The 12,385-nt window shown below is 45.4% G+C and overlaps 1 protein-coding gene across 3 annotated transcripts in view; it reads right to left on the minus strand.

Moving 5' to 3' along the window:
• KIF5B (kinesin family member 5B) overlaps positions 1-9,067 on the minus strand; it is a 47,812-nt gene extending 38,745 nt beyond the window's left edge. The window contains exons 1-2 of one of the 3 annotated variants that reach the window (XM_055087726.1): positions 8,486-9,032; positions 1,702-1,789 (exon numbers count right to left, since the gene is read on the minus strand). In XM_055087726.1, the coding sequence (XP_054943701.1) occupies positions 1,702-1,789; positions 8,486-8,611 (214 nt within the window). In that variant the 5' untranslated portion in view covers positions 8,612-9,032. Of the gene's footprint in view, positions 1-725; positions 766-1,701; positions 1,790-8,485 lie in introns of those variants that run through there. The other 2 variants (XM_024116443.3, XM_028496399.2) reach the window with 2 other exon arrangements.
• Positions 9,068-12,385: the final 3,318 nt, after the last annotated feature.

Consider the following 12,385-nt stretch of genomic DNA (forward strand, 5'->3'; position numbering starts at 1 on the left):
GCCGGGGCGCCGCAACGGGGGGGGCCACAGCAGGGAGAGGCCCGCGAACCGCAAAAAAAAAAAAAAAAAAAAAAAAAAAAAGGCAAGCAATCTTTTGCTGTACTGACGATTCTTGCAGTCCTTTACAGAATCACCCATTAACTCTCCCTCCAGTCCACTGTCTCTCACCAATTCCATACCTGTTGTAATTCTTGGTGGTTTCATGTCCACGTAGTGGGTGATCCCACTACTAGATGTCCATGTACTAGATGATACTCTGGCCTCTAGATCCTTGAACCTCATTTTCTCCATGATCTTATCCTTTTCTCCTTCAGATGCCAAGTCCACGGTCACACTCTAGACCTTTCATTACCAACTGCACTGCCTTCCTACCACCAAGTACCCACTTCCTTTTCCTCCTTCTATTACCCTGATTCCAAAAAACCTTTGACTCCACTGAGACTATAAGACACTAACCTTAACAACTTTTTCACTGTCCCTTAAATTCTGACTCCCCCCCACCAAGGCAGCTTAGATTCCAGGGTTCACCATTAGCAGCACTCTCAACTACATCGCTTGCCCTTCTCTCCCTCTTTTGTACTTGCCTGGCAAAATACAACTGGGTAAATTCAACTCTCTGGCAGCTAACCACAAGTGGGCTCTTAATGTTGCCTGGCAATGCTGCCACACCTCCCTAATCCATTCATTTCCACACGGCTAGAAGGCTAGAAGACTCTGTACCGTACCTTTTCCTAGAACCTCCTCTCCCATCCTCACTCTCTGTGATGACTGTGTTCCCTACATCAGAGACAAACTGGAATTAATATGAAAAGAACATGTACATTTTCCTTCCATCACACAAATGGACCTACTTCTATCCGTAAACTCTACGTTTTCTCCTGTTACTAGATGAAATGTCTGTGCTCCTACTTAATCCTAACCTTCCACCTGATACTGAATCCCAACACCTCTACGCTGGTGAACACTATAGGAAGAGAGATGTTGCCTGAATCTCGTAAGTACTCTAACAATCAGACCTGTCAAAAAGTGATATAAAGCATTTCACGAAGTAATGGCTATTTAATCATAAGATCCCTTTGATGTAAGATATTTCTGCAGTAACTGGAAGTAAGTCCAGATACTCACTTAACACCCTCTCAGCTCTAAGGTTCTATGGTTTTAGAAAACATAAACCTGAAAAATACCTTAGTATAGGTTAATAGTATTAACTGGAATGTACACACTTTTCTCTTCCTTGGTAACCCCTGTTGAATTCCTCAAGGGTTTCTCAGTTGACTACAAGGTAAGTCCCTGGGGAAGGAATAACAATGGAATGGGAGAATGACAGACTGCCATTTCCTAATACATTATAGAAACTTGTCTAGCAATTTTGTCTTCATCCTCATGCTGCTGTGTTTCTACAATTGCTACCTTAGAAACTCTCCTGGGAATATCTAATAGAAATGCATCTTCCAAGGACACGTGTGTAACACTATAATTCTCATAACACCCTTTAATAGGTACTGTATATAAATCAGTTCATGGAATATGAGCAATAGGTTTACTAACTATATTTGACCTTTTTATTATTTAAACAACCTCTGCAATTAACTAAAGAGAAAGGGAACGTAAAATGAAAAAGAGAACGTTGGGTAAACAGGAGAGATCACAAATAAAATTTGACTTATTGCTGGGACAACTCAGCAGGTTAAATATATTTACCTTTAACAATCTTCTTTGCACAGTCATTATACACTTGCTCTTGAGATGTGTTTGACTGGAACACCCGGTCAAATGCATAAGGCTTGGACTGAAAAACAGAAACAAGGGTTTCAACTACACAGATTAAAGGTGAACAGACATTTCTAAGCTCCTTTAAAGCTGTCATCATATATTTAAACTTCAAAATAGGATACCTACTATGCCTCACTTCATGTCACAGAATCTTTGCAGAAAGGACCTTAGGGCCCAAGAACAAATCCACTAGAATAAACTCCACAAAAACAAGCATGTCTGTTTTAGTCTTTGCTGTACCTCCAGAGTCTAGCACAGAAATTAGCACTACTGTGGCGGGCACTCATATTGCTGAGTGAATTTTTATTTAATGCGTATCTTTTCTGGCAGATATTGAGACCCTATTTTCAATACGAACATCATCTTGCAGATAAGGAATTAGAATCGTGAAAGGTCCAAAAGCTGTAAATGACAAAATTAAAATTCAAACCCAAATCTCCTGTCTTTCAGTTCAGGGCTCCTTCCACTAGTACATTCAGCTTTTCCGTTTGCTGCAACAGCATTTCAACCGTTCATCCACTTAGTAAGTATCTATGGAGTGCCGATTATGCCAGATACCATGCTAGAATGATGACTAAGATTCATTCTTTGCTTTAGTGGAACCAAAGTAACAGTGGGGCAGACATCAGACAAATGATTAAGTGACTAGAATTCCGACTTGCGCAACAGAGTGCTAACGAAAGTGCTATGAGAGCGCTTAGAGGAGAACCTGAGACTGGGGAAGGCAGAAGAATGCCAGAGACACACTCTGGAGAAGGGATGTTGAAGAACTGAAAAGTAAGTAGCACCCAGCTCACTGTCATTCTCTTCAATGTTACTCATGAGGGAGGGTGAGCGTGGGGAAGTACACCAGGCATTAGGAATAGGATGCTGAAAGATCCTGAGGCTGAAGGGAGCTTGTAGCATTCAAGAAACCAAAGGATGTTGTAAGTTTGAAGTGCAAGGATGCAAAAATCAAATGCAAATGTCAACACGGTGAAAAAGGCAAGTAACATCTTAGTGTTATTTTGAAAACAGTTTTGATTTTGTGGGCGCCTTAAAGGATCTTAGGGACACATTTAGAGAACTGCTGATGTAGCCTGAGAAGGAGCCAGAGACATGAAATGAAAAACATCAAGAGTATGATGTCCATGCAAGTCAAGGAAGAATTTTCAAGGAGGAAGTGATTGTGTCAAATTCAGCTGTGAGGACAAAGCAAAACTGAAAAGTATCCAAAAACCACAAAGATCAGATTGGAAAAGGTTGAAAAAAGAATAGGAGATAACTGAACAGAAATCTGGCTGTGGCTCAAAGAAAGCTGTTTTTTAAGACAGACAAGACCTGAGCAAGTTTAAATGCTGGCAGGAACAATCTAGCAATCTAAGAGAGAAAGTGAGCATCTAAAGATGAGAGAGGGAGCAAGGGGGTTCTTGGTATTGAAAGTACGTGTATGACGGCTCTCTAGTCTCTTCTAAAGTAAAGGAAGGGAGCTGGGCCCCAAAATAAACAATCACGACCCCAGAAATAATCCTTAACATTATCGAATACTTCCTAGGTCTTAGCTGAAAAAGACCATACTTTTTAGAAACTCTACCCCACAATTCCCCTCCCCAAAGCTTGGAACAACAGTAAAGATGACCCAAACAGCCCCTAAAGGTCTGTCCAAAGCCATTCCCAATTCCCCGTCCCCTTCCGGCCTCCCACCAGACAGGCTGGAAGCTAACCACCTGCTAGCTGAGTCTCCTTGCAAATAGTGTCACATGACCCAGCTCTAGATACCATGAAGTGATGGTCTGCTGGGAGGTTTCAGAGAAGGGTTTTGTTTTCCTGATAAAAAGGACGGCCTCAGCTGAAGCTACCCTTTCTCCTTTCTGGAATGAAGGTCTGGAACTGGAACATCCATCTTGGAAACACGACAAATACGACAAGGGAAAGTCAATAACTTAGGATGGCAGAGGGTAACAGAGTCAGCAAGTAGAACTAAAGGCCCATCTCCAGACTTCCTATGTGAGAAAAATAACCTTATTTATTTAAACCACTATTAGTTTGTTTTCCCTCTGCAGCTGAAAGCATTCCTGAGGGATATACTCAGATGACCTCACTTTGGCATCAATTAAATGTAGGCATCTCAATATCTGATTATTCTTTGGCTACGACATACCTAAAAGTGTCCTTTTGCTAAGATTCTGAGACATTAACATTCAAATCTATAGGTGTGGCTAATAAAAGACAATCTATTGTTTCACAATTGTGAAAACAAACACAAGTATAGTCAAAATAACAGAAATAAACCATACTAGTATTTTTTCTATCAAAAAGAAAGTAATTTTCCCTCTTCATTTATCCAGCAAACATTTATTTAGCACCTTATAAGGTAACAGATATTGTAAATGAGTAACAATTTTAGAAATGATATTAATTAGTACAGAGAGTAGGGTTCAAAGAATAACAGGATAAGGCTGGATAGATTCTTGAATACTAAGCTCAACAGCTATATACTAGGATTGAATGTAAGTGATCAAGTAATGTTAACTAAATCGAAATGGAGACAGCTTCTAGGGTTAAAGAACTCATGATTAATTTTAATTTTACTTGCAAGAAACAAGTTAACAAAAAACAGGTAATAGTGTGACAACTGCATCTCTCCAAAATAAGGCAAATAATATTTTTTTGGGGAGGGGAGGATTTTGTTTGTTTGTTTGTTTAATTTTTGGCTGTGTTGGGTCTTCGCTGCTGCGCATGGGCTTTCTCTAGTTGCGGCGAGCGGGGGCTACTCTTTGTTGCGGTGTGTGGGCTTCTCATTGCGTGGCTTCTCTTGTTGCGGAGCACGGACTCTAGGCGCACTGGCTTCAGTAGTTGTGGCACGTGGGCTCTAGAGTGCAGGCTCAGTAGTTGTGGCTGGTGCACATGCTTATTAGCTGCTCCACGGCCTGTGGGATCTTCCCGGACCAGGGCTCGAACCCATGTCCCCTGCATTGGCAGGCGGATTCTTAACCACTGTGCCACCAGGGAAGCCCTTACCTTAGATTTCTTAAGTGAAGTGGTTCCTATTTGAATCTGCAAGGACCAGGCTGAACACCAAATTTGGTTACAAAGGACACCCTCTGGCAGGAATATGTCTCTCTGGAATTCTGAACAGTGATTTTCACATCACATGGGATTACATCATATCAGATTTTCCTTAGATTACTTAGATAGATTATGGGTGAACATTCCACAATTGTAAAGGTATATTATGATGGCTCCTTCTCTTTTAATTTTCGTATTTAAGGTAATCAGGATCAAACACCAAATCATCATACATTTGAAAGGGGAAATCGTGTTGTGCCAGAGGTAAGGAACTGGGTCTAACTTCAATGAACTACAACAGCCTGTTTTGGGTTCTGTCCTCTACAGTATACCACATAAGGAATGATGATTAGTAAAGATGCTTAACGATGCAAATATGCATGTTTCACTTTCACGATGCATAAATAAATGTGCGAATAACTTTTTCTATTGATTTTTTTATTTGGTGTTTTCAGCAGGCTCCTTTGAACTATATAACCAGGTGTTGCCCTGGTCCCCCAGTTTTTGTGGATAACAAGTTTGCATATCTAAAGCAAACAGTTCTATCTATATCAAAGTTGTTCAAAAAATAATGCATTTATTTCATTCAATATATGATATTTATAGCACTTCACTGAGCACTTAATTACAAAAAAAAATCTGTACAAAGGCTGTAAAGCAGAGAAACACTACAAGATTATATTGCCACGGGGTCACATTACATTAAAATCACTGATTATATGAATAATAGGAAAAAAGTTTGGACAAAATATTGGAAACTGAATTTATAGGAAAATCAGAATCCTAAAAAATTATCTTCTACGTGAGCACTGATTACATGTACAATTCAGTTACCACTGTAAACTAAAAATACTTATTTTTTAAATTTTGATTTAACCAGAAAGCTGTGTACAAAATGTTGTAAAATTGTTTAAGATAATTTAATTTTAAATGCTGCACTGCAGCAATTCCTTCTTAAACCATTTACTTTGAATCAGGATCAGGATCCAGTAAAATGAACAAAACAAACCACGAGATGACTTTTACCTAGAAATTTTCTAATTCCACTCCTCCTAGCTGCCCTTATAAATTCCCAGACAACTTTTCTTTCTTACTTTTATTTATTTATTTATTTATTTTTGGCTGTGTTGGGTCTTCATTTCTGTGCGTGGGCTTCCTCTAGTTGCGGCGAGCGGGGGCCACTCTTCATCGTGGTGCGCGGGCCTCTCACTGTTGTGGCCTATCCCATTGCGGAGCACAGGCTCCGGACGCGCAGGCTCAGCAGTTGTGGCTCACGGGCCCAGCCGCTCCGCGGCATGTGGGATCCTCCCGGACCGGGGCTCGAACCCGTGTCCCCTGCATCGGCAGGCGGACGCTCAACCACTGCGCCCCCAGGGAAGCCCCCCCCAGACAACATTTTTAAAAGATAAAATAAAGCACTTTAAAACATTGGAGGGGGCCACAACAGTGAGAGGCCTGCGCACCACAAAAAAAAAAAAAAAAAAAAAAAGACCTCAGAGTAATTAGACTTACTATATGCAAAACATTGGTTTCAGAAAATAATGAATTAAACATGTTGCCTTACACTTTTTAAAGCTGTATCACACTCAGTTGTAATGTATTTTTGATTATACTTAAACAAACCAAAAAAAACGACTAAAATGCTTACCAGTTTATCTAAAGGCCAATGTTCATTACTGATTCACAACTCAAATCACTCACCCATGATTTCTAATATTATCACTTAAATTTATTTAAATGTTAAGGAAACCTAAGTAAAAAAATTAAAAAGAAACAACCTAAAATAAACGTTATGCTTCCTGTGGTAATTGTTTATATTCTTTTAACTCTTTCCTCGTATCTTATGTCACATTTGGCCTGCGTTAGAAGGCTGCCTTCTAACTTAATGATAAAACATTCTGTGAATCCTAAATTCTATCATTCCAACACATAAATCTTGATAATACTTACAGATTTGTGTAAATACGCACACACAAAAAATCTGAAGAAATAAGACATTCTTACTACAAATGTGAAAGGAAGACAGCTTTGATGTTCAACCACTGTTGAGAGGCTGAATAATCACAAAAACTCTGTGAGAAACTAGCAGCCTACTGGTGTTTGCCAACAAACCCAGGCCTTGCAAGCGGCCTCTGATTCCACGCACGTACAATATATCACCCTAAAGGAAAAAGATGACTATTTTCGTGCTTAACTTCTTGGCCTCATCATGATGTCATTTATAGCCTGAGTTTTTCTATGGACTTGTTAACAAAGAACCAGCCTGACAGTCCTCACACCGTAGTAGCTGGCAGTTGTTAGGAAACTAACAACTTGTTTGCCAAAATGCTCCTGAGCCACGTGGAGCTATGACATTCATATTCTAGAGCTGAACTTTGGAAACGTTCACATAAAAACTCTCAAGAACTTGAGTTCTGTCTTACATGTCAATGCTTTTCATCTTCAACGTCCCATCTCCAGTGATCCCTTTGTCCGGTTTCCCAATTAAACTACCCAAACATATGCCAAATGTGGAATATACCACTGGAGAAAAAGTCAACGTTAACACTGGGTAGCGTGACAGCCATGTAGAAGCAAGTTCTGCCAAACGGCACCACCAAGAAAGAGGACTTTCATTTCCAGTCACGGTTCACTGTTCTGTGGGCAGTATCTTGCCACCCATTTTAATCTCCTGGAGCTGGGGATGTGATTTTCAGAGACCTTTCAATACCAGAGATCAGACTTCAGAAAACAAAAACAAAAACGAAAAAAACAGACACCAACCCCACCTTACTTTCTGGTCTCTCAGAAGTTGACAATGATCCGCCAACTCTAGTCATGTCATGGTTTATACTACGAAGGACAGTATCTCACCATCCTCGGCATTATCAAGTTCTTCAAGATAGCTCCTCACCGTAGACACAGGAAGCTGACACTAACAAGAAACCTACTTTACCGGTCCAATTTTACCTTTTCCTCAAAAAGACTGCTGTTACAATACTCTGAGATACACACAAAAGAGTTAACACTTTTTCCCATACTGTTACCCCGTAAAACCCAGTGAGAGTGAGAGACTCATTTATAACCCAGAGTGATCGGCCAGATCCGATGCAAGACGAAACGAAGCCGAGCACTCCGAGTTCAAAAGCCACCTACTTCTTTTCGCAGCCCTCCCCGTTCGCCGTGTGTAACTGTAAACCCGAAGGCGGGCTGGGCGACCCCCGAGGGCACGGGTCCAACTGCGTTTGGTGCAGTTTCCCTTCTCCCGCAGGGGAGACGATGCAGTCTAACGCATACGGCTTTCCCCAAGACCACGCATCATGACTATTTAAGGTACGGAGGGAAGGTCTCAGAGCTCAACGAGCCCGAAAGGGAAGTCGGGGGGAGGCGGCGGCGCGAACCCCCCCGACAGCACCTGCACCAGGACCCGCACGCGCACGGAAGCCGGCCCCGGTGCCCGCAACCCGCGCCCCGCACCGCCCCTCCCGCGCGCTCCCCAGGTGCGGGAGGGCCGTGGACCCAGGGCGGGTGCTTCCCGTCGCCGGCGCCGCAGACCAGGGCGGGGCGACCCAGGAGCACCCGAGGAGGCGCCGCGCCCCTCCCCGGGGCCATTGGGGCCCCCAAAGCTCGCTCCCCTGAACTCCAGGAGCGGCCGGGCCCGAAGGAGGGGGCCGGGGGCACTCACCGCGATCATGATCGTGTCTTCTCCCTGAAACTTGGCGATGTACTTATCGCCGCGGTTCACCTCGGACTCGTTCAGCGGTCTGAAGCGACACATCACTTTGATGTTGCACTCGGCCGGGTCCGCCATCTTCCTGGCTGACGGGGCCGGAGGCCGGGAGCCACTCCCCGCCGTTCAGTCTTGGAGGAAACGGGCCGAGCCGAGGGGCTGGGGTCGCGAAGGCCTAGGGCCCGCGGTCCGCGGCGTCGCGCTTCCCCGGCGGAGCGGCCGGGACCGGGGCTGCAGCGCCCGCGCCGGCACCGTCGCCCGCAGGCTCACTTCCGACCCATCATGGCAGCCATGGCGGCGGCGCCGGGCGGCGGCGGCTCCTCAGCTTCTCCTTCGCCGGCGGGGCAGGCTGCGGGGCTGGGGGATCCCGGAGACCGGAAACACGACCTCTTCTTCCCTCCTCGGAGAGAGCAGGCCACGCTCACCGTCGGCCCGCCCTGCTGTCCGCTCGCCGGCTCGCCGGCTACCGCCTGCTCACTCCAGAGGCCGCGGACGGGCGACGGGCGGTGGGAGGGGCGGCGCGGGGCGGGAGGAGCATTGCGCACGCGCGGCGGGCCCGGCGCCCCGGCGACCAATCCACGCCCGCGCCGCTGCTCCGCGCCGGGGTCGCAAGGCCAAGTTTCCCGACGCGCACGCGCAGAGGGACCTGTGGACGCCGCCGGAGGATTCGCCGGAGTTGGCTGAAGCGCTCGGTTTATTTCCTTTAGAGTACAAGGGACTTGTTAAGACTGCTTGATGTTGTGGTTTAAGTAAAACACTATATTCCTGTTGGGAAGTGTTTGCTTTCTGTTTGGTCTGGAGATACATTGATTCCTAGCCCACCTTTTTAGAGCGTTTTGCCAGAAAAAGGAAGATTTGAATGAAGGGCGGTACCTGGCTTCTGATTCAAGCGGTCGCTCATTCCCGAGAGAGTGGGTTGGGAAGACAGGACTAAGCAAGAAAAAGGAGATTTCGTCTGAGGAATACAAGGTGCTGAAGAAATGTGGAACAGTAGGGTGAGGTGGGAGAAGGCCCTCGGGGAACTGGGGGTCCCAGTGACCCCGTAATAATCGTTATGGAACTCGTCAGTCTCGGTACCTGGAGTGTAAAGACGGAAGAACTGCAAAGACAACTAGAAACCCTCTCCTGGTCCCCAGGATTTGTCTGTGAAATGGAGGAGTGTACTGTGAAAGCCTCCGATGCTCTCTGTCCTCGCCCGACCGTCCTAATACCCCCAGAAATGAATCTAGAGTCCACAGATTCAGGTTTATTAATCCACGGTAATGGGGGAGAGTTGACATCTAAGGAGCCCTGGGGCATCTCACCAAACATAGAAAAAGATGGAGTTGTTACAGGGCTTTCGGGGAAGTGTGGAGTTTAGGTAAAATTTAAATGAAGTTGTGTTTTGATCGGTCCCAACAAAGCAGAGCTGTGAGTGGCATCATGTCTGGACTACAGGTGGACCCCAAGTCTCGTTTCCTTGGAACTACCAGGTTAAGATAGATGTGGAACGTTGTCTCCAGAAACCCCTTACCCACAGCTCTGCACCTGGCTTAGAAATCAGTCAAGGCTGCCTCTCTGTGCCTGAGACTCTTCGGCAAGAGGGGGATGTTTCCTTCTTACTGATGTACTTTCAAGGGGCAGTTTCGGATAGTCTGTGATTTTAGAGAACAACGTTTTCAGTAAGAAAGCAGCAGTCACTCAAGGAGGTTGACGTGGCAGGTGGGTCACCAGCTTTCATCCTTCGTAGCAGGGTCTCATAAAACTTCTGTTCTCAGCCCTCTGCTCTTTTCTCTCCGAACCCACTTCTTCAACAGTTGTTGGAATCTCTTATCTACAGCCCTGATCTTTTCGCCTGTGTGACATTCCCATCTCTCCAGCTGCTTTTAGGCCACCTTGTTTAGAGTGCTCTACCTTAACCTCCGATTTAGCATTCCAGAGATGAAATTAATTATCCTCTGCTCCCTGCCAATACTGAGTGCAACTACTCAGCTCTCCACTTTTTTTTTTTTTTTTTTTTTTTTTTTTTCTGTACGCGGGCCTCTCACTGCTGTCGCCTCTCGCGTTGCGGAGCACAGGCTCCGGACGCGCAGGCTCAACGGCCACGGCTCACGGGCCCAGCCGCTCCGCGGCATGTGGGATCCTCCCGGACCGGGGCACGAACCCGTGTCCCCTGCATCGGCAGGCGGACTCGCAACCACTGCGCCACCAGGGAAGCCCTCAGCTCTCCATTTTTGATGACCAGCATCAGCATTCTTCCATACTCCCAGGCTTAAAAAGTTCCAAGCACCTGTCATTCCAATGTTTCCCTCATCCCCTATACATGCAGAAGAGAAACATGGGAATCTATGTATCTGAAGTTCTTCAACTTCCATTCCACCATTCCCGACTGTTCCCCAACTCAGAAGAGCTGAGGAATAACTGTTCTAGAGCAGTGATTTTCAGATTCTGCTCCATGGAGTAGAGGATCCAAAGAAGTGACTCAGGAGGTTGCACGGGTCCGGTGAGAGAATGGAGGTGGATGGAAAGGCTAAGCCGTGAAGCTCTGGGAACCTCTGCTGTTCAAGGTCCTTTTGTTGCCTTTCGACTCTCGCCTTTCCCCTCTTCCTGCACGACAGATTCTGGAAGCTCAGGCCTTATGAAAACAAAATCCAGAAAGGGAAGTGTCTGCAAGAGTCTTCTGCTTTCAGATCTGACATGCACACTTCTCCTGTGCGAGGGAGCACAAAGAGCCTGACTGCAGAGAACCAGGAAGGAGAAGGCGGCTATGTGGAAAAACAAAATCTTTCTTATTTTTTTTTTTTTTTTTTTTTTTTTTGGCTGCACCGCATGGCTTGTGGGATCTTAGTTCCCTGACCAGGGATTGAACCAGGGCCATGGCAGTGAAAGCGCCGAATCCTAATCACTGGACCACCAGGGAATTCCCAAAACCAAAATATTTCTAAAAATTGCCCTATCGCATGAGTGAGGACTATCAGGCAAAAGGGTTTAAGAAATATTTTCATAGGAAAATAAAAGAATGATTTTTAAAAAATGGTGCATCTCAGTTTTTCTTCCAAATATAGAAAAGACCACCATTATTCAACATTAGCAGTGAAACAGTAGGTTTCCTAGAGGGTATAGTTTGAGACTCATCAATATAACTTTTTTTCTTATGAAAATATAAGTGGTACTTTTACCTATACAGATTTTTTTAAAATTAACTGATTTATTTTTGGCTGCGTTGGGTCGTTGTTGCTGTGCGTGGGCTTTCTCTACTTGCAATGAGCAGGGCAAGCAGGGGCTACTCTTCGTTGTGGTGTGCAGGCCCTAGGCCCGCAGGCTTCAATAGTTGTGGTGCATGGGCTTCAGTAGTTGTGGCTCATGGGCTCAGCAGTTGTGGCTCACGGGCTTAGTTGCTCTGCGGCATGTGGGATCTTCCTGGACCAGGGCTCGAACCCGTGTTCCCTGCATTGGCAGTTGGATTCTTAACCCCTGAGCCACCAGGGAAGCCCCACCTATACAGTTTTAGAACATTAAATCTCCACTGTGGAAGTTAACCTCCAAAGAATGTCCTCCAGTAAACCATGCCTACTTGGATCACACTGTTGTGTAGCCTCTCTCCTTGACTCTTGGCTGGCCCTTTTATTCACTTGTAAGCAGTACAAGGTGGCAGAAGTGTGATCCTGCGGGCTATCTGAAACTGGGTGAGAGGAAGCCTGTAGCTTCCACTTAGTTCTCTTGGAACACTCTTTCAGGGGCTTCTGAAATGCCACATGAGAAGACCAATTGCCCTGAGAACACTATGCTGGAGTCAATAGAACCCAGCTGATCCCAGCCTTCCAGCCATCCCCACCCAAGCACCAGACTTGTGAGGGAAACCACCTTGTACAGTCC

This window comes from Physeter macrocephalus, chromosome 11 (genome assembly GCF_002837175.3).
Source record: "Physeter macrocephalus isolate SW-GA chromosome 11, ASM283717v5, whole genome shotgun sequence".
Taxonomy (NCBI): Eukaryota; Metazoa; Chordata; class Mammalia; order Artiodactyla; family Physeteridae; genus Physeter; species Physeter macrocephalus.